General features: G+C 47.8%; 1 protein-coding gene and 1 long non-coding RNA gene across 5 annotated transcripts in view; one reads left to right on the top strand and one right to left on the bottom strand.

Moving 5' to 3' along the window:
* Positions 1–6,020, bottom strand: part of ATP9B (ATPase phospholipid transporting 9B) — a 183,904-nt gene extending 177,884 nt beyond the window's left edge. Inside the window, exon 1 of one of the 4 annotated variants that reach the window (XM_019643360.1) lies at positions 5,316–5,422. In XM_019643360.1, coding sequence (XP_019498905.1) covers positions 5,316–5,422 — 107 coding nt within the window. Of the gene's footprint in view, positions 1–4,819; positions 4,842–5,315; positions 5,529–5,985 lie in introns of those variants that run through there. The other 3 variants (XM_019643362.1, XM_019643361.1, XM_019643363.1) reach the window with 3 other exon arrangements.
* A 366-nt stretch (positions 6,021–6,386) lies between these two features.
* Positions 6,387–11,563, top strand: LOC109383188 (uncharacterized). Its single transcript, XR_002124098.1, has 3 exons — positions 6,387–6,453; positions 10,465–10,735; positions 11,286–11,563. It is a non-coding gene; the product is annotated as an uncharacterized LOC109383188 (long non-coding RNA).
* The last annotated feature ends 11,252 nt before the right edge of the window (positions 11,564–22,815 follow it).

Genomic DNA, 22,815 nt, shown 5'->3' on the forward strand with positions numbered 1-22,815 from the left:
TGAAGAACAAAACGACAGCAACTTGTCTGTTCCCCTTCCCCCAATTCCCCAGCACTGTTCCCATCCCCCCAATTCCCCAATAAAAAAATCTTTTAAAAAAAAATTAAAAAAAAAAATCCTTTTTTCTTATTCTCTGTATAACATCACTTCTTTAAAAACAGTCAACTAGAAAATGAATATTTTTACAAAATGCAATTAAAATTCAAAACATCACAGATATATGTATTGTAATATAGTATACCAAATGAGATTTTTAGTCTTTTCCATTAAGTTTTTTCAGTGACTGTTACATTTTCACAAAAGTCACAATCTCATCAGCTTTAATGCTAGAAAAGCAGTACAATGAGTCTGAAAGATAATGGAGATAAGCAACATCACGTTTAGTAACCTTGACTTCAGAAATGGAGCCTTTGAACTGGCAAGCAATTTATTCCATTTCCAAAGCAAATTTCCTATTGTATTGAAGATTTTCCCTCAGTATTTAAAAACAATAAGATGATGAATAATGGATTTTTTTCAGAGACAGGCTAAGCAGAAAATCTTAAGTGTCTTTGTTGCCTGGTGTCATACACACTTAATTGGTTTGTCACTCAAGAAAAATCAACGTTTCCAGCAATTAAGTATAATTCTGGAAACATTTTTAAAATGAGTAAAAACAATGTGAACAAAGACGACAGAAGGGATGATACCAAACCCAAGAGTACTGCCACATAAAAAACGAAGACAGCTATCTTAACTGCTGCCAAAGGTTTAAAAAAATTAGGAATTTTCAACAAAACACTCTAGTATGAGAAGGTACATAATTTACATGTATCTACGTAAAAGTAGATCAATACAATAACTAGCCTAAACTCATATTTTTATCTTAAGTATCTAACAGCCTTATTATTTCCATCTTGATGAGAAACATTCTGAGAAGTCAACTGATATTGCAGGGAGAAATACATTTAAATTATGCCTAATGCTTCAGCCTTCATTAAGAAAAATAAACATTTCCCCCTTTGCCTGCATGTTAATAAAAAAAAAATTGCCATAATACAGTGGGTGTTTCCTTCATGAAACACAGCTTCCAAGTTGAGCTGTGTCACTGGTGAGTCATTAGTAAGTAGCAAAATCATATGAACTACTGGAGATGGTGGGACTTTCCCTCCTGCAGCAGCAGAGGAGCTAAACAGTGGGAAAGTTAACAAATAAACAAAGGAACTGCCTGAAAAGCATGCCTTGACCTTAGTAGCTGAAACAAGGACAAGGGTCAATCAGCCCCTCAAGCTGAAAGGGGAGCCCCCATGTGAGCTGTACACACAATAACCTCGGAGCCACTGACTCCTCTTCCACAATGTTCTGTAAGAAACCTACAAACCAATTTCTTGAAATAAGAAGTTACACCGATGCTGTACGTAAATTGAGGCAACACTCTCCATACAGTTAACGGCACAGTACCTAATGATACGTCAATGCCAATCCTGAAATTGGAAGATAAGCCACCAGTCAGCACAGGTCAGGTGCCTAAAACTTTGACGTCCCCAATCACCAACTCTGTCCATGTGCGCATACTGCCAGTTGTAGAAAATTAAGTAAAACATTTCTATTCTGGAGGCCTAAACGATTTCAGAAACTACAGATCCCTTTAAACGGAAATTCTGCAGACCTTAAGAATACTCTGAGTCCAGGGAACCCTGGGCCTGGGCACGCTCATAAACGCTGTCCTAAGGATCACTATGCGCTTCAGAACAGCTTTTCCACTGTGAACCATCACAGCAAAGGAACAGTTTCATATTTACAACTAGTAAAATAGTTTTTGATCCTCATTATAGTTATAAAAATTTTTATGATTCAAAGAAAGTTGTGTATGGACACCCAGAATAAGAAAACTAGCATTAAAAAAATTTGTATTGCCTCTACCAAGATGGGTAGAGTGGATAAAAAATATAAATCAACCATATGCCAACTACAAGAAACTCACTTCAAATACAAGTAGGTTAAAAGTAAGAGGATGGAAAACTCTATGCCAGGTAAACATTAATCAAAAGGCGGCAGGAGCAGGTTATCATAATGTCAGAAAAAGTTAACTTCAGAGCAAAAAAATTACAAGAGACAGACAGGGAAATTAGATAATTATAAAAGTATCACTCCATCAAGAACACAAAGCAATCCCAAATGTGTATGCACCAAATGACAGACCTGTAACATGTGGAACAAAAATTGATAAACTAAAAGAAGACAAATCCATGATTAGAGTCTTTAACAACCCATCTCAACAACTTACAGAAGAACCATTATAGACAGTAAACCAGCAGACAGAAGAACCCAACACATTAACTAAAAGGATCTAATCAGCATTTCACCCAATAACAGCAAATACCCTCTTTTCAAGGGCCTTGGAATTCTTACCAATATAGACCACATCCCCGTCACAAAACAAACTGCACCAAATTTAAAATAAATGGAATCACACTAAGTAGGTTCTTTGACGACAAAATTCTCCTGCTAGAAAAGATATAAATAGGACCCACATCCTCCTACATAATTGACAAGATGCTCAGCATACAATTGAAAATCATCAGTCATACCGAAAACCAGAACACTCACAATGGGAATCAAAAAGACAATCAACTGACACCAAAACTTAGATTAACTCAGATACTGGAATGATGTTACAAGCATTTTAAGCAGAAAGTATAAAAACGCTTCAGTGAAACTACAAATTCTCTTGAAACAAATAGAAATTATATAAAAATAAAAAGCACAATAGTAAAAATAAAATATCGCTGGATGGAATCAACAGTAGAGTACAGAGGACAGAGGACAGAATTACGGAACTTGAGAAAAAAATCAACAGAATTTACACAATCTAAACACAGAGAAATGAGACTGGAAAAAAAAAAGAGCCTAAAGGAATTATGTGACACTAACAACAAACCCAACTTTTATAGCACTGGTGCCCTGAGAGGAGAAGAGAAAGAGGGTGGAAAGGAAAGAGTACTTGAAGAAGCAATGGCTAAAAACTCCCTAAATTTGGTGAAACAAAAACCAACAGATTTAAGATTAGTGAATGTCAAACACCATAAACCTAAAGAAATCCACACCAAAATACATCATAATTAAACTTCTGAAAACTGGAGATACAGAAAAAACTTGAAATCAGCCAGAGAAAGAGATGACACGATACTTACGGAACACCAGTTCCAAGGACAGCAGATTTCTAATCAGAAACCATGAACGCTGGAAGAAAGTAAAACGAGTTTCTAAGAACCAAGAAAAGAATCGTCACCCAGAAATCCTGTGCCCAATAGAACTATCCTTCTGGAATGAAAGGGAAGTAACGACATTCAAAAACAAAAAAGTTTCAAGCTAGATTGGCTATAGGAAGTTCTTCAACAGAAAGGAAATGGAAAAAAGAGAGAATCCTGGAACATCAGGAAGGAAGGAAGAATAACAGAAAGAGCAAAAATATGGGTACATACAAGGGATTATCCTTATTATGAGTTTTATAAATCACATCCGATGATTTAAACAAAAGGTTATAACACCATCTGATACTCAGGGTACGATTTTAGAGTGCAGGGGGAAGAGGGCGGGTAAAGGGACCAAAATGGATCAAGGTTTCCACACTGCGTTCCACACACTACACGACCGACCGGTACCAACAGCCCGTGGTGGTGCCACCTGCCTACTGCAACACCCGGAGCAAACACTACAAGAACTACACGAAAGTTCAAGGAATTCAAAGGAAGGCAAGAAGAGAAACAAAGGAATGAGAATCGGGAAAAAAACCAAACAGAAAATATAATAAAATGGCACACTTAAGCTCTAAAGTATCAATAATTACCTTAAATGTATTGGGTTGTGGAAAAGTCATGACATATTTTTCTGTTTTTTTTGTTGCAAAAATGCATTATAACTTTTCCGACAACCCAATAAATGGCTTAAATACGGCAATCAAAAGACAGAGATTGACAGAGTGTATAATGGAAAAACACGATCTAACAGGAAACTCACTGTGAATTCAACAACATAGATTCAAAGCTAACACCACGCAAATATTAATCCACAAAAAGCTGGAGTGGACATTAATACCTAATAAAGTAGGCTTCAAGCAAAGAAAATTACCAAAGAGGAACTGTACCTAACAATGAAAGAAACCCAGCCGGAAGACTTAAGGACCCTAAACGTGGTCGGACCAAATGACAGAGCCTCAAAATACATGAAGCAAAAACTGACAGACTCCAACTGTGATGGAAACCTATAGTGAAACAGGTAGCATATTTTAAAATAATTATCTCCTAAAATCAACCAGGAGAAACAGTGCTTCTGGAGAACCCACTTCTGATCAAACACTAAACACGGGCATCCTTCCTCGGTTCTCCTGCAATCAATCACCAACAACCCCATAAGAAAAAATATCCCTCCTTTCCAGCAGAGGAAATTAAGGCTTGTAGTTTAAATAAGTAACCTAAGAGCAAACAGCTAGTAAAGGAACCAAGATGCGACTCGGCTCTGTAACGACGCGACATGGATTGCTCTGGCTATCCGCCTCTCGAGCAGCCCAAACCAAAAGACATCCTAACGCTGAAGTCGAAGCAATTGGCTACAGTAGTTTTTTCCTCTATGTATTAAAGATTAACTAAAACGCAGTATTTCCCCTTTTTATAAAGTTTGTTTCTAATTACTCCTCCATTTATAAAATGTAGCCTTCTTCTCTTTGTGTGAGAAATAAGTTAAATGAGCTAAAACCAACTAAGGTGCGACACGTCATTTGAAAGCAAAGGATTGTACTTAATTCTCCCACTAAACTGTGGTCCCATTTAAGCAGCCTAACCTTTCTGAATCCCTAAAAGAAGAAAAGTTCGTGTAAAAAAGATGCGTTAAGTACAGGTTCAATAAGTGTCCTTAGCACGCAGACCGCAATGTCCCCCCCGGCTCTGCACATCGGTGACAGCAAGCGCTTCTCCGCAAGGTACGTGTTTTTAACTCGAAGTAGAACTGGTCCTCGTTGTCTTCGTAACTTATGCGGTTAACAGAGTTTCCGACCCTAATGACCCGTGCGCGCCTTGGGCGCAGCACCCCCGAATCGGACTCAGTGGCCCCTCCACGTGGGCCGGGAGGCCGGGGCACGCCAGGGCGGCAGAGCTGGGGGCGGCCCCCCCGAGGGCGGACGCCCGCCCGGGTCCAGGCGCGCCGGCTCGGAAGCACGCTGAGCGGCCGGCAGACCGGCGGGGACCCTGGCCCGCCGGCCGGGCTCTGGGGGCGGGGCCCACACGGGCGGCCCCCCGGGCCGAGCGCGGAGGGAGGGGCGCCTGGCGGGCCGTCGTTACCTGCTGGGCCGCTCGGCCCCGGGCCCCGCCGCGCTGTAGTAGGCCGCGCGTTTGCGGCTGGCCGCGGCCGCGCTGCGCACCGGGTACAGAGGGATCTGGTCCGCCATGTTCCGGCCGCCGCCTCTCCGCCCCTCCCTGATCCCCCTCGGCTCACCCCCTTGCCCCCGCCCTCTCCCCTCAGCTCCAACCCGGCTGAGGCGCTGCTCGCAAGCCCTTCCCCGCCACCCGCCGAGTCGGGGCCTGATGGCGTCACTACGCGTCGGGGCTCGATGACGACTCCGCGCGGCGCAGGCGTGAGCTGGAGGCGGAGGCGACCGAGGCCCCGCCCCCGTCGTCGGGGGCCCACTGACGTCACCCCGCGGTGAGGGCGCGAGCGGTAGGCGGTGGCGTCCCGAGGCTCCGCCCCCAGCGCCTGACGTCACCTCGGCTAGACCGCGAGGCGAGGCGTTGGGCCGGGTGCGCGTGCGCTGTGGGTGTCCTGGTGCGCGCCGGACGCTGCTCCGCATGTCGGGAGCCTGCGGGGCCTCCCTCGGCCGCGCGCTCCTGCTCGGGGGACTCCCCGCCTCGCCCCCGGCGCCCTCCCCGCGAGCGTCGACCGCCTCCCGGCGCAGGCGGAGCCACGTGGCGCCCGCTCCGTGCGTTTCTGCCGCAGCCCTGCCCGGCGCCCCACCTGCGCCCGCGGCGCGCGACCCGGGCTCCCCCGCTGCTGGGCGCGCTGCGCTGCTGGGCCCGGCCGGGGCCGCTGTCGGAGGGCCGCGCAGGCGGGTGGGAGAGCGGCGTCCGGAGGCGGCCTCACCGCGCCCCGGGCTGAAGGCCGCCGCCCTCCCGGTCCCCTGGAAACTGCCCAGGACAGCCGCGGCCTCGCCCCGAACTTGCGCCGTGCGCCCCAGGGTGTCCCGCAAAGCCTCCGCACATGCGCACTTAGTTCCCTTCTTTGCAGTTGTGTCAGCTCTCCCCTTCCCTCGGCCGCTAACCCCCTCGTCTCCTGAGATCCCACCCAGGGGCCGAGTCCGTCCTAACGCCTCAACATTCCCGGCTTGTCACCCGGATCCTCTCGGTGACCCCGACCTCAGAGGGTGAAGCGATCTCCGAGGCTAATTCTTATATAGTCCTCGCTCCGCCGTACTTGGAATTTCTGGTATTTTTCATTCTTCCTCATTCGGTCTAATACATGCAACTATGTTCAGGCTTCTATATTTAAGAAATGTTGCCTAGGTTTCATTATTTCCTAAGATTTCATTATTCCTATAAATTGCTTTCAAAGGCTGCAGTCTAACAAGTCTTCAGAGAGTTTGGAACTTGGCTATCAAGATAGTATGTTTAAGGTTGTTATTAATGTATAGCTCAGGAATTGGGCTTGAACTCACCATTTTTAAAAATCGAGGATTTCTTCCAGGCAAAATATGTGGTCAGATTTCTAAACTATTTACATAGAGATTTACATAGGTTTTATATTCCAAGACCCAATATGCTAATGGTCCAGTAGTTCATGAAGTCTTCCTGCTGCCATTTGCATAATGTTCCATGGGAACTTGGGAAGAAATGTGCTCAGTCTTGAGACCTGCTTGCCCTGCAGTCACGGCTCCTGAGGACACGCTCTAAAAGAGCCCCCAGCAGGGGCCGGCCAAGTGGCTCAGGTGGTTAAGCGCTCACTCAAAAGTGCAGCTCTGAGCGACAGGGTTGCCGGTTCAATTCCTAGCCCGAGCTGAGCAGCCGCTGAGCTGCCAACAGGTGGCAGGATGGCTCAGCTAAAAATAAAAAATAAAAGACACCCCAGCTGTCCCCACCTGTTCTAGGAAGCAGCTGGCTACAGAGCACCTGTCGCTCCCAGCACGGAACCATCACTATCTTTTGGAATGTCCCCATACTGCTTGCGTGCCCCCAGCCAACCAAGGACTGTCAGAAGGACCTGAAGCCCTAGGCAGCTAGCTGTCAGCAACAGGGTGTTGGTGGGCGTTGCTTTGTGCTTGGCTGGTTTATCCTACCCAAGCCCCTGCAGCAAGCCCATCTCCCACTCCCGTCACCGACTTCCAGACCCAGAAGCAAGCGGACCGGAGCCACTCGCCTCTGTGTTTTCCGTCCAGTAACTTGTTTTTAAGCCCAGCTTTTTTTCATTTTCTGCTTTCGTAATTTATGTATCCCTTCTGGATGTGTGTTGAAGCAGTGTGTTCAGCCTGAACTTCTGGATTCTAAACTTACCTTGTTTAAATACCTTCATATCTTACTCTTCAAATTTAAAAACTTCCTCATTAAACAAGTAATATTCTTAAGTAGCTGCTACCACTTTCTGGTTGCCAGTTTGCTCCTTAGCTGCTTTTTATGCAGCTTGGAATTCACACTCCATTCACATAGCTCTCAAAAGACACAGTGACCTGGTAATTGCTAAATGAACTTGACTCATTCTTTCACTTACTCAGACTTACTGCAGCAGCTGACACTGTAACACAGCTGCTCACCCACTAAACAACTGAAATTGTAACAATTCAGTCATTCAACAACTGACACTGTAACACAACTCCTCAAAGTCACTCAACAGCTGACACTGTAACAACTCAAAGTCACTCCACAGCTGACACTGTTACAACTCCTCAAAGTCACTCAATGAGCTGACACTGTAACACAAGCTAGATAACCACACTCAGCAGCTGACATTGTAACACAGCTCCTCACCCACTCAACAACTAAAATTGTAACAACAAAGTCACTGAACAGCTGACACTGTAACACCAGGTGCTTGTCATTTTTCCCTTTTGAGATAACTTTGAAACGATTCATGCAGCTCTACCCCTTTACGAATTCCATCGCCACTGGCTATTTCTTTCACAGCCAGCCTACCTACTTTAAGTAAAACACACATCACACACACACACACACACACACACACACACACACACAACAACACACATCACACACACACACACACACACACACACACACACACACACCAAAAAAAAACAAAACAAAAAAACCCCACTCGTGTCTTTTCCAAATTCGGACTTTTCATTGCTCCATTTCTGCATTGCTAGATTCTTCATTCCAATTTTGCACCCAGGGGAGGAACAGGTATGGTGGGGACAGACATTATAGTATCTGCCTGTGGGAGGTTATACCTGGGTAGGGAGACACATTCACACACTGCTCTCTGTCACTTAGGGCACTTGAAATAGCTGCTATGACGCTAGTACAAAGTTCTGTCGGGGTCTTAGATGGTGCACTCAAGGCATTCGCTGGAGTTTAACTGACGGACTGCTTATAGAGGTGTGAGCGGGAATAAGAAAACCATGAAGGTGGAGCATCAGCGATGGCCACTGCTCCCCAGTCAGGCATGTCCCATGCCACCAGAGCTACGATTGTGAAGAACAAGAACGGATGGGACAGAAACAGAAGGACCTGCTTCATTGAAGGCAATGAGACTAACAAAAGTTCGAGAAGGGTCTACATGAGTCATGAGGAAACTTCTGGTGACCTGGATTGAAGACCAGACACAGAAGCTTGTCCCTCTTAGCACCATGACGATCACGGCCAGAGCAAAAAGTTTCCGGTGTTGAAAGAAAAGGCTGGACCCGACTACAATTTTGAATTTACTGCTCACTCTGGGTGGTGTAAACGATTTAAGAATCCTCATTCATTCCATGATGTGGAAGTGAGTGGTCAGACTGCGAGTGGGGATGTGAGGCAGCTGAAGAACTTTGGGAAACTCTAGATAAGCTGATAATGGAGGAAAACTACTCGCCAGAGCAGATGAGCAGCATGCACAAAAACCCATCTTCTTAACCTCTAACCCAGTGTTGCCTTCTGAGTCTTAGAACCAGAACTTGGAAATAAGGCCAACAGGAGGTTGGCACATCATTCCATGTCCCACGAGGGCACAGGCCACCCACAGACTAGGAGAATGGACTTTGCTGGACTCTGTTTACTGTTTACTAAAAGTCCCCGACTTGGTGAAATGACATGTTAATTTGAAGATTTTTGCCAGTCGAGATACAAATAATTTGTGTCCAGTAAGAAAATATAACCCTGAAGGATATAGTTAATTGTCCTTTAGGATACTAACCAGTTTTGTATATAACCCCACAATCTTATCCTAACATTCTTTTATGAAATTGCCTATAAAGAAACCTGGGTTCTGAAATATGCTTTAAACCAGTCTTAATGTCTTACTCATTATATCTTCCCTCATTATCTTCCCTCTTATTTAATAAGTTGAATAGAATTTTTGACACATGTTCTTTATGTGACTGCATGAGAGTTATCCTACCTCTTTGAACATTATACTTTAGCAAAAAGACAAATCTTCAAACGTTGAAGAGCTTTATGTAATTTATAAATGGATGATGGTGAGTATCAAATTATTATGGAATTTAAATGTCATTAGATACATTTGAAAGAGTGATGTCACAGTTCTATTTTTTTTTCTTTTTTTAAAGATTTTTATTGGGGAATTGGGGGGATGGGAACAGTGCTGGGGAGTTGGGGGAAGGGGAACAGACAAGTTGCTGTCCTTTTTGTCTAGTTTGGAGGACGTTGCTTCACTGGCCCAAGTTGGCACCATCATTGTATTCTTCCCGGGCGGGGCAGATCAGTCGCCGGCTTCTGGACGGCCGCTCACTGTGGTTGCTGGCCGCTCACGCTGACTGCTGGCTACATACAGTAGCCCATGGCAACCCACTGCCACAGGGGCTGCAGCCTACACCGTCGCCGGCGACTCACGGCAGCCCAGCTCCAGGTTGAGCTGTTGTTCAGCATCTTAGCTGTGGAGGGCAGTGTCACTGGCCCTCATATGTGGGATCCGAACCGGGGTCCTCTGGCGTCCCAAGCCAGTTCTTAACCATTGTGCCACTTGGCCGGCCCCACAGTTCTATTTTTAAAGGTAAATGCTACATGCCCAAAATGCATCATTCGTATCTATTTACACTTATAGAAAAAACTTAGCTGTCACTACAAAATGTGTAAAGGGATACATACTTTCCAAAATTCTTTTAGGAGGGTCAATGAGCAGAAAAGTTTGAAGACTGCTATTGTAATACACAGTTAAAAACAAAACAAGACACCATAAAAGATGAACCTTGTAAAAGGCGTCTTTAAATGCATTTTGAAAGGTTGATTTAGAATTCATTATTACTGATCTGTCTTTGCTTCACTCTCACAGAACCCTGTATTGAGAGGGATGCATTCCCTTTCATGACAACTGGGGAGAGAAGATGTGAAGTTGCCGAACAAAAATTATCTTTATTCCTACCCACCTCTTCCATATATCTGAACTCAGAACAGCTCAACATGGACCAAAATACAAGAGTTCCAACTTCACATTTCACCCCTTGAACAGAAGTATATTTAAAAGGGGAAAGATTAAGAACCCTCCAGACTTATGTTGCCTGGATTGGTTATAAAGGAGAAAAACAGAATTGCAACAGAATAAGGTTTTTATTCAATTGGCCACGTGATGCTCTCATATTAATTATAGCAAGTTCATAATTTACAAACAAAACTTTTGTGCAGTAATTTACTCTAGCTTCTCATTTTCCGAAAGAATTTAAGTAACCACAAAAATCTGTGTGTTTATGTGTGCGTGCATGTTGTGAGTGGCTGCATGTACAGATGGCGTCTATGACACATGTGCTTCAGTCATGCCCTGGAAAGCTCAAGAACTTGGAAAAGAGTTTTCTGCTGCTTTGCATTAGGCTGAAGTGCATTCAGATCAATGTATTTAGAGGATTCAAAGTGTCCTTTAAACCGTTCATTCAATTACTGCTTTGTAATGAGCCATAGATGTTGCAACTCTTCTATCAAAATGCGGAAACTAATTAATAGCTTCTCAGTGAGAGATTCGGGGGGTTGCCTACAGATTAAATACACTGGAATCGAACTGTGCTCTCTGAGTCTCATGATGGTTGGCTGGGGTTTAGAATCAACGTGGATGTTTGTGTTGACAGCTGTGTGGCTGACAGATGTTTCCACCTTTCATTCTAGCACAAGAGGCTCTTCCCAGACACAATACCATAGTCTTGATCATGACAGAAATGGAAAGTCTCTTCATGTAGCTGCAGAAGACGTGCGTTCCTTTGCTGAAGTCTCATTTTTCTCTTTGCCACTTCAGGCAGGTGAAACTAATCACTTTAGAATTCTTAACATGAAATTGTTCGTACTGAGTATGTTTATTGCAAACTGTGGAAGCCCACGAGATATTGTGTAGGATATTTTCAATAGTAATGCAAAAAAAAAATCTTGAAATTTCCAGAGAGGGTATAATACCAAGTACCACCATATTATAATTTTATCTTCAGAAAATTCTGTACAGAAATTTCTGTATGTAAAACATTTTATATACATATATATAGACCATATATAGAGAAATATATATGTATATGGTGTGTATAAAGTATTTTATTTTGGAAAAATGGAAACCAGCAAGCTTATTTTGTGAAAAATAACATTTCCATCAAGAGTACCATATAAACCAAAATCACAAAATCCTGTATACATTATATATACACACACACACATATTTATGGGAAGAGGGAGATTAAAGCATATGTACCTTCCAGATCTGAAACTCATTCTAGAAGAAAAGACCGATCGTACGTACTGAACTCCACCTCATGCAGAGGGGCTGTCGTCGATGTTGCTGTTGCCGGGTCTCGCCATTTCTGTGAGGTTTGGGGGAGACTCCTGTCACCATTGACGTGAGACCAGAGACCTGCCTCGCTCGCCCGATGGCTAGGGCACTGGCCTTCCATTGGTGCAGTCGTATGGATTTGGAGAGCGGGGACTCCCACAGGGTGGGTGTGGAGGGTGGCGCTGCACCGCCTGGCCCTGGTTCTTCCTTGTCCCCGGAGCTGTGTCCTGCAGCTCTCCAGTTGTCACTGCCAAGTAGCTCATGGCCTCCCAACACATTGCTTTCCTGATTTCAAGTTCGTCGGCATCTGTTGCTGTCATTTGCAGCCAGGAACTGTGGACGACCTACACACTAGGCAGGTAGAAGCAGTAAAACAGTGTGTGTGTGTAACCTGTGTACCGGCAGGTACTCGAGTGCCTCCTAGAACCACACTGCGCACTGCGAGCCCACCAGGGAAGTGGCGTGTGACACAGGACGCTGCCTGGGGTGCTGTGTGACAGCAGGAAGCCAGCCCCACTCGGCCAGGGTCCCGTTCTCATTTAAATCCTGTTGAAGTGGTGTGTGTATATCTGCTCATTTCGCCAACAACCTCTCTACGTGATTTTGATAAAAATTGTTATATAAAAAGGTAACCAGGCAAAGCCAGGGGGGCGGGGGGGTGGACACAGAGGCAGAGTGTCACCAGGATGAGTCCTGCTTGTTTGTTTCTTATTGCGTCCAAAACCACACAACACACACTGTGCCATCCTAACGTTGTCACATGCACAGTGCAGTGGGGCAGCCCTCTCGCACCTTTGCTCCTGGTGACACGGAATCCTTACCCTCACCCTCAGTACCGGGTCTCACTCTCCACGCGGCCCCTGGCAACCAGTTCCCCACTTTCCCTTCCTGGGGCGTGACTAGTTTCGAGTCCTGCTTGGGCCTCTCCTACCCTAGCTGATTGTGGGCAGTCACTTCCCCGAGTTTCAGTGTCCCCATTTGTGAGATAGATGGCCGTGAAGATTAGATGAAGAGACTCACCATGGACGCTCACCAGACCGGGCGTGAGTGCCCGGTCCCCACTCCCCGCCCCATCGTGTGCAGCCATTCCCACCGGGACCAGCCCGTCCTCCGGTCCCTCTGGCCCTGGCCTCCCCGCCCTTCCACAGTCACAGCCCCTCTGCCTGACCTGGGCAGCTGCCTGCGCCTGAGGCTGACTCCTGGGGTGCCTCCTGGGAACTCTTCTGGTTCCCAATGACCTCATTCCCTGTTGTATGCTGAGCACCTGCTGCCTCGCCACAGCCAGCCAGGCAGGAACATTGTCAATAGCACAAGGAGACGGGAGCTGTTTGGGGCTATGTGCCCCGTCTGACAAGCCTTCCTGCCTGTTCTTGGAGCCAGCTTTCAGTTGGGCATCTGGCCACTGGTCTGAACACACAGCTCAGCCTGGCAGCCTTTTCGACATCAAGATTTCCCCACCTGGCAGCGTCTCCTGGCTGGTGGGTGGATGGCCCTGTCCTCCCTCCATCATTTCCTGCTTTCCGCCTGGCCTTGGTCATCAGTGATGGGCTGCTGGAGTCTCAGTGGTGGGACCTCCACCACTTGGCTCAGTGTCAATGCAGCCGAAAGGCCTCCTCTGTTTCCTGGCCATTGCCAGGTGAAAGCAAGCATCTCGGCTTGTCTCTTCTGCGACCCTCGTGAGAGGTGTGGAGTGAGGGGCTTGCAGACGTGCTGAAGGCTGCATTTCTCACCCTTCCCAGCTCGACCTTGGCATCAACTGCATCCCAAATTTCATAACTGATATCACTCATCTTTGAAAATATATCCTGACCTCGGTGTAGATTAGCTGGGCTGCATCCCCTGTGTCCTAACTCAGAATTTATAGGTATATCTCGTTCAGAGCGGCCTTTTCCCCCATCCCAAGTTCATTGAATATGCAGGAGAAGGGATGCGGCAATTATTTATAACTTTATTGGATGTAATTTGCATCTACCTTCTGAAAGGATGGAGTGACGCTTCTGGGAGCTGCATGTTAAACACAAGCGCTTGCCCTTGACCTCACCCACCCACGCCCTGCACCGCAGTGCCCTTTTCTTCCTGGGAAGGACGGTACAATTTGTCACCACACAAATTATTCTGTACTTGCTGTTGACATTCCTTTATCAGATAAATTACTAGTACTTATTATGCTGAAGGCAGGTTCCATGAAAATTTTATATTGTGAAAATCTTAGTTTACGTTGAGACCAAAGGATTGTATATCTTCAAACAATGAACACAGAGATGTGGCTGTTACACGTGTCCATGGTAGGACTTCTGGGGCCAGGCACTTGCAGTCCCATTCAGGTGTGCTCCGCGCCTCCGCCGGGCTGCCATTCCGCATGGTGACAAGGACACTGCAGACACCCAGACAGTCACACGGCTCTGCATCACACGGGACAAGCATGGACCTGGAGGGCAGGAGTCCAGTTCCAAATGCCACCATTGGAATGTTTATAACTTAATCATAAAGAACTTTATAAGATGTGTGACTGGTATTACAAATAGACCTCTAAAAGCCATACACGCTCCATGAAAAGGAAGCACAACACTTGAGGAAAAAAAGGAAAATTTTCTTCCATCACGAGAATAGCACATGTTTGTTTGGAAGCAGAAGGATGAAGTGGTTGAGGGCACGGGCTGAGAACGTGAGTGCCACCCCTCGACCTGGGCGGCTAGCTGGCCTTCCAAGCCTCATTTCCTCATTCGTTTAATAGGAATAGTAGCATCCGCCCCAAGCTGTCATGAGGAGTTAATGAGATCAATCGAGATGAGACAATTAAGTCCGCGAACTCATCCTAGAGAAAGTGCTACACACCTCATTGCTGAATATCACTATGGTCACCTTCAAAGTGCTCCCCTTTGGGAAGCTATGCACCGACGCCAGTGCCTAGTCCACCCTTCAAAGTAATTTTGGAACTCTTTTTCTGGAATGACTATCAGAGCTGTCGTCATATTACCTTTGATGTCCTGAATGTCATTAAAATGTCTTCCTTTCAATATTTCCTTTATCTTCAGGTAAAGAAAGAAGTCATTGGGGGCCAGGTCAGGTGAGTAGGGAGGGTGTTCCAACACAGTTATTTGTTTCCTGGCTAAAAACTCCCTCACAGACAGTGCCGTGTGAGCTGGTACATTGTCGTGATGCAAGAGCCATGAATTGTTGGCGAAAAGTTCAGGTCATCTAACTTTTTCACGCAGCCTTTTCAGCACTTCCAAATAGTAAACTTGGTTGACTGTTTGTGCAATTGGTACAAATTCATAATAAATAATCCCCCTGATATTAAAAAACGTTAGCAACATCATTGCAACAAGCTCTCAAACTTAATTGGCAGACCTCGTAGACTGAATGTTTGTGTGCCCCCAAGTTCAAATGTTGAAACCTAACCCCCCAGGTGATGGCATTAGGAAGGGGACCTTGGGAGGTGACCAGGTCATGAGGGTGGGGCCTCGGGAATGGGGTTAGCTTCTTGTAAAGGTCACGGCCAGCCGGCTCCCCACCTGCCCTGCGAGCACAGAGCAGCCTATGAACCAGGAAGAGGCCCTCACCGGTGACCCTGCTGGCGCCTGGATCTTGGCCTTTCAGCCCCCAGAACTGTGAGAGCTGAGTGTCTGTTGCTGATAAGCCCCCAGTGGGGGGGGGGTGTTCCTCTTGATTAGATACCTTTCTCCTCTGAACCCCCATAGGTTCTGTGCAACTTCTCTCATAATGCAGTCAAATTTGCATTTTGCTGTTGGCACAGTTGTCTTGTTCATTTCGTGCAGAAAGGAACTGTATTTTATTTACCTCTGTTTTCCCTAGAGACTCCTGTAACAAACGCCGAGTAACCAGTGGTTGTGCTGAGTTGTGAGACTCCTCTCCCTCCCTCCTACTCACCCCAGCACGGACCTCAGCGTGAGCAGAAACAGGCGGCCCACTCATCCCCCGTGTGTGCTGTTTTATTTGAATGCTAGCTTTTTTCCCTATTAATTTCCTATATTAGTTTTTTATGTGTCTTTCTATATTAGAGTTGGAGTAGTTCTGATTTTATTTTAATAGTGAAGTAAAATAAACAAAGGCTTAAACCCTTTTCCTTTGGGGTTTTCAGAGTCTTAAATTAGTGGTTGTTATACTGAGAGTTTTCAGATGTGCTTGATATATTTGTAAAAATTAGAATGGGTCTTAGGATTCGCGTCCCAGGGCCCATCCCCATGAGGGCAGCCTGCTGACACCCCAGCTTGATGACAAACAGGAGCACAGTATCTAAAAAGACTGTACACTTTCCTTCCAAGATGGACCATGTCTAGCCACCCTCAAAAGCAGGACTTCTCACATTTAAACAAAAGCCCCAGGACCTTTTCTGTCCAGCAGGTCGTTAGAGGAGAAAGCTGGTCAGTGCTGCCTGCAGAGCCCCCCGAGCTGTCCCCTCCCCAGAGGAAGCTCTAGCAACCTCAACTCTTGCAGTCGCTTTCTGTTCGTTTGGTGAAAGCATGCTATACAGGTGCTTATTGTTTTATCACATTATTTTTAATTAATAACTTCCTTCTGCAAATTTTTGACAAAAATGTTTGACTGTAGAGCTTAACACTCATCAGAGAATATGACAAGTTTATTTTCACATGACGTCAAGGTGTGGTGATGCCTTTATTAAATTTTAGGAGCGAATACAGCTTGGCGTCTAAGAGCTCATGCTGAGATTAAAAAGTGGGAGGTTAATCTCTCCACTTACCCACCTGTGACCTTGAGCAAGATTTCAACTCTGAGGCTCAGTTTCCCTACCTGAAGAATGGGAGTAATAATCGTACCGACTTCCAAAGCTACGTGACAATCAAGGAAGAGAATTCTACAAAGCACAGCGCGCCGCACGCCCACGCAGGGCTGGTCATATAAGGATGTCCTATCATGTCCACTCGACCTTCCTGCCAGCGGCCCCTCTAAGGCACCTCTTGTCTTTCATTTCTTAGGCTAAGGATGGTGCCACACATCAGGGCTGCCTTAGACGAGACGGAGACTGCAGGACAGGGCGTCAAACTGACATTATAATCACTGGACTGTGCCGACATGCGGCTCATCACAGCCCGGGCCAAGCTTCCCCTGCCCTTCCCTCTATAAAGACTTTATAAAGCTGACACATTTTGCGATCTTCGTTTACTTAGAGTACATTACTCCTCCAGTAAGGAGGGAAGCACGGCTCTCTCAAAAAAACTCAAAATAAAGAAATCCTCATCAAAGAATATTAATACTCATGAATTAAGAAAAACAAAAGGAGAAATTGCCTGGAATTAATTCAGATCGCCCTTTGATTCTGTCCACTGAAACGTGTAAAGGACTGCTGCACTGAGCCGGGGTGGCGACCGGACAGGGTGTAGCTCGCAGCTGGGGCTCTCACCCAGCATGGGCGAGCTTGTCGCAGCCTCAGGTGGGCGCACACCTGCTGTCAGTCAAAACCGGGTGATTTTGGGAAACGGGTTGGCACCAAATTATCTCTCAGTGTAATACGAAACATAACATCACACGTTAACAACTGGTTCCTTCCCGCGAGAAAAGACAGGAAGGTGTGAACAGATCCAGATAAACAAAATAAAACCGCAGGCCCCGGGAAAGTCACACTAAAAGCTTTCGTTGTGAGAGGCCACACTGTTTCAAACTGTTTCCCTTATAATTAAATACAAGACGGGTACATTATAACATGTTTGCAAGTATCGACTCAAACCCCTGTGGGCAGAACAACTATCATTAAACATATTTATAAAAGCTGAAAACGTACCCCTATGGACATAGATGCAGTTTCCTTTTAAATATGTGAACCTCAGCATTTTCCCTCAAGGATACTCAAAGCAGCCCATCGGACCACCGCACTCTTCAATTTCGTTTACGTTTTGGCCGGCCCTGTGGGAGCCTCACAGGCGTATTTTAACTGCTGTGTAGTGTCACCTCGGCATGGGACCCATAGGAAACCATGACCTTGAGGGTGCTGGCAGGGTCATGAAGAGCATCCCGCGTCCCGATACCTGTGCCTCAAAAGAGCCCACAGAAACAAGGAGCATCGAAATGGCCAGGCAGCCACCCCACGTATTCAAAACTAGGCCGACAAGAGAGCCTGCTCCATGTGAGTCAGTCTGCACCCTGTCGTGTGCATGCACCAGGAGGGCTGGGAGGACGCAGGAGCACGTCAGCGGAAAGCAAGGGTGCCGGGTGACGCTGCCTCCTTATACTCATGTGTATTTGCTACGTTTTTGTGTATTTGCCCCATTTTCTACGATGAACAGGATGAACATTGAAAATTGGAAGAAAAAAGCTCTTTAAAATGAAATTTTACTGAGGGGAAATTTGTAATTTTACAGTTATAAATAAAATTTAGGAAGGTCCAAGATGGTGGAATAAGTAAACAATGAAAAACAATAATAAAATTTACAATTCAGAGGCTCCTGTGAGGAGTCAAACTTAACGTAAAACCCCGTTTGTGAGCCCTCACAGTGAGGGGCCAGGAGGAGGTCCCCGTGGATGAAGGGGCCACGTGGGAAGCAGAGGCCCCAGTCGCCCACCTACAGCTGGGGCCCGGAGCCAGAGCTGCGGCACATGGGCACAGAAAACGGAACCCGCCTGTGACAGGAGTGGCGACCTGTGTCAACCTGTGGCCAAAACGGACATTTTGGACCATGTGGGAAACACCAGGTTTGTGTGTTTTCTTCCTTTTATTTGGCCACCTGCAGAGCTGAGCACACCAAGATTTAAACACAAAGCAGTGAGACCAAGGGCTGGCAGTGTTTGTCCTGGTGACACCATCAGACTGTGAGGATCGGGCTGTCCCTCTGGTGTCAATGAACGTAACATCTGTGCATGTATAACACGCATCCTGTCGTGCGGCGGCCCAGGCACCTAGCAGCGTGTGGGCTGTAGTGTTTGGGGCACAATTACGGAAGGGGACGCCCGTGTCCTTGAGTTTGCAGAGGCACCCACGGACTGTCGCAGCACAGGATCTCGTGGGCTCTGCTCACCTCATTTTATAATTCTTTAGAACAATTTTTATACCTAAGTAAGCAGAGGTGTGAAGTGAGGAGGGCGGTGATCCGCTGTCACTTAGGGACAAGCATTTGCCTAGGTCCCTGGAGACCCCGTGGGGTGGACCATCTCTATGCTCACAGGTGCTCAGCACCTGCTTTTCCCCAGACCAGCAGGGTCAGAAGAGCAGGTGGAGGGGCAGGAGGCCACACGCAGCGCCCAGGCGCCGCCTCACAGGGCGGCCAGGGCCCAGTTCCTCGCAGCAGGCAGGACCCAGGTCTGCACACCTTCCCAGAAGCGAAGGCCAGGTGTGTGTGTGTCAGGCCTCCTCCCATCACAGCTGCCGTTTTACTCCTGCATCTCTAAACAGTCTTCATTCTGACCAGTTGTTTTCCTTTTTTGTTAGTAATTTTTATGTCCTGTTTTGAAAAATCCTCTCTTAGCCCATAAAGGTGTTTTATTCGATGTCATTTTATACCGGCTTTTTATGTTCACATTTAGGTCTACACCTCCCCAGGGATTGATCCGGGGGGTGGGTGGGGCAGGGTGGATTTGAGTTTATGTGTGTGGATATCCAAAGGACCCAGCATTCTCTCTCCAGGACGGCACCCTTTGCACGCAGCCCTGGTCTGCTGCGTCTCCTGCATCCGGCATCCCCACAGGGCTGGGCGCGTTTCGGAACCTGCGTTCTGTGCCAGCGGTCTGTACTTACGGCTACCCGTGTCGGTTGAGCTTCGTCACGTCTGGGTGCTCAATAATTCCCCAGCCTTCTTCTGCAGGACTGTCTGGGCTGTTCCTGGCTCCACGCTCCCACGTACATGTCAGAATCTCCTCCCGACGTTTACACAATGCTCACTGGGCTTTGAATGGCATTGCCTTGATCTACAGAGCAATGTGAGAGCAGTGCGCCATTACCGTCCACAAACACGCACGTCCCTCTATTGGTGAGGCCTTTCACTGTGAAGTTCATGGTTTTGGATTTGAGAAAAGGAACACACTGGGGGTGTCAGTCATACCTGTGCAGGGACACAGACATTCACACCAGCAAACGTGCCAGTGGACGTGTGTGCACGCACACACACACACGTGCACACACACACACACACGTGCACACACACACACACACACGTGCACACACACACATTATGTCCTATGAATAACCTAGCTTTAGTTCAGGTCACATTCACCACCTAATAAATCACAGAACCGCTTTTGGTTTTCAAGGCATTTCCATTTCTTGAAACGGACAGTAGGCTCTGTGCTCAGCCTCTCGGGTCTGTGGTGATAGCGTCACAGCATTCAGTTCCCACGGTCCAGGTCGCCCCAGTTCCAGCAGCCCCCTTCTATGTGGCGGGCGGTGGGGCTCAGGTGGGTGCAGATGCAGATGTGGGACCCAGAAGCGATTCACGTGGGCACAGCCTCCCAGGCAGGCTGGAACCGAGGCCTGGGTTTCCTGGCGCTTCCCACTGAACAAGGCGCATCTCACATAAAAGGAAAGCAGCACTATTTGCAGATAACCCCCAATGGGAAGCTTGGCGATTTAATTAAAAGCAGCTCTTGGGGCTCTAAGTATTTTATTTTTCATAGTGACAATCCTGGAAACCAACAGCAGAGCGCCAAGGGAGAGACAGGCAGCTGGTTTACCCGGAGCAGGACTTCCCAGGGAACATACACTGAGACTGGTCTGGGGGGTAATTGGACTCCTAGCAGTGCCAGCGATCCCCCAGGACTGTGAAGGGAGACATTCGGATCCGTGACCTTTCAGACGTGAGCTTCCTGTCGAGACAGCGGCCACACCGGGTCCTCAGCGCAAACCCCACCGGCTTCCCCCGCCCGCCCAGCGTCTCTGCCTCACATCCGCTTGCTTGCGTCTGTCTTTGGTCACACAGGGAATATTCTCTTTTGTAGCCTTCAGCTTGTCCAAGTTTCTTGCTATAGTGAACAGCTAGATCATTTGCAGACCATTCTAGGTCAGATTCGAACCCGCACCCTACTACCACATCCCGGCAGGCACGTGGGAGCCCATCAGAGCATCAGGTTTTCCTAGATTCCACTGTTTCTGAGCCTCCATTTACCTTTTGGCCGAACCGCGCGTCTCAGCCTGGAAGCCCCGTCAGAGCCAGGCCGAGGGGCCTGTCACCTGCCTCATGACTGAGTGTCATGTGGGATCCTGGAGTGGAAAAAGGACATTAGGTAAAAACCAGGGGAATGAATGAATATGGACTTCAGTTGATAATAATGTATCAATATTGAGATGTGCCTGCACGTCTTATCCAGGACCTGTTTGATTGATTTCGTACCATCTGTCATTTGGGACAGCGCCCGGGTGTGTGCACAAGTCACATGAACCAGTGGGGGTGCCAACAGGGAGCGAACACACTGTGGGCGTGAGGGGTCTTGTGGGGGATGAAAGTTTCAGGACCAGGGGCTGCACATGGGCCACTATGACTATGAATGGCCTGAGCTGCTCACTTTAACATGGTTAATGCATGTTTTGTGAATTTCACCCCAACAGCCCAGGGAGGAACAGGACAAATACTGGCCGCCTCCACCCTGCCTGCTAGTCAGTGGCCGGAGTGACGTGAGCTGGAGGAGACCACCGCCACCTCGACGCAGGACAAGCAGATCAAGCTGCATCGGCTCTCTGGGAATAATGTCACCAGAGTACTCTGGTACCAACACTCATATAGTGTGCACGTTACCCACTTTCCACTATTTTCAACGGTGCTTTAAAAATATATTCATGTCATAAGATGTTTCTTCTTAGGTAAAGTAACAGCTAGTTTTAGAAAACACGGTCATGACGTAGTATTCCTCCTCATTTCCTGCAACCAGCAAGTACGTCTAATAAAACTACAAACTGAAGTCAGACAGCAAACACCCATCCCCACGAGCCGACGTGGGCACAGTTGACCATGTCTGCACCGCAGCCCGTGATGTGTTCAATGCACCATGCGCTCACCACGGGCGTCAAAGTACACAGGGGACACAGCTGGTCCCGAAGGCTCCAGCAGAGCGCGGCCTCGGTCACTCCACGTGGCTCCTGCAAAACAGTGCCCGACAGGAGGGAGCAGGTCTGGGCCTGTGTCTGCCAGGCCGACGCCGCATTTCCTGCAGCTCAACCCTCTGCAAACGGACACAACGCCAAGTGGCGCACGGCTGGGACGTCGCGTGACAAAGACGTTGTCACCACAGCCAACCGCGGCCTTGTGACATCAGAATGCGTGTGGACCACCACGCGGCTGGTGCTCGTCCTCGCTGTCCCAGGAAAGCCGTCTGTATTAGTTTCCCGGGCGGGGAGAACACAGGTCACAGCGTGCGCCTCCGCCCCGTTCGGAAGGGCTGCGGGCGACATCAGAGACGCCCGCACTGGCGTTCGCGCCGTGCACCTGGTGGCTTCCTCAAGGAGCACGCCTCCGGCTCCTGCACTTAGAGGCCTTCTCCGCAACCATGCACGGCAGCCTTTCGGTGCTTCCAGAGTCCCCGCAGCGCCGGCAGGTCTGTCATGGAGGGGGGACAGCTGAGTGGGTGCGGGTCACCGGGGCTCAGGACCCCGCGGGGTGTGCCGGGCAGTGCCACCACACCCACCACACAGAGTCTGCCTTTAACATCTTTATAAACGGATGGGGGGGGGAACAGCCAAAGTGAGGTGTCAATAATGTTTGGAGACCTTATCTCCCTCACGGTGTCCCCAGGAGGTGTCACTAGGCAGCCAGCTGCCAGGCACCAGGCGGGCCCTGCAGGGTTGAGTGCAGCGGCTCCCAGGGCACGACCTCTGCAGTCCCTCAGACGCAGGCACCTACCGGGGAGTGCAGTCCATGTCCATGACTGGATGTGGGCTCAGCCTGTCCACCCCGCCCTCCCTGCCTGGGCATCCCTGCCTGGCAC

The sequence above is a fragment of the Hipposideros armiger genome, unplaced genomic scaffold (assembly GCF_001890085.2).
Source record: "Hipposideros armiger isolate ML-2016 unplaced genomic scaffold, ASM189008v1 scaffold_77, whole genome shotgun sequence".
Lineage (NCBI taxonomy): Eukaryota > Metazoa > Chordata > Mammalia > Chiroptera > Hipposideridae > Hipposideros > Hipposideros armiger.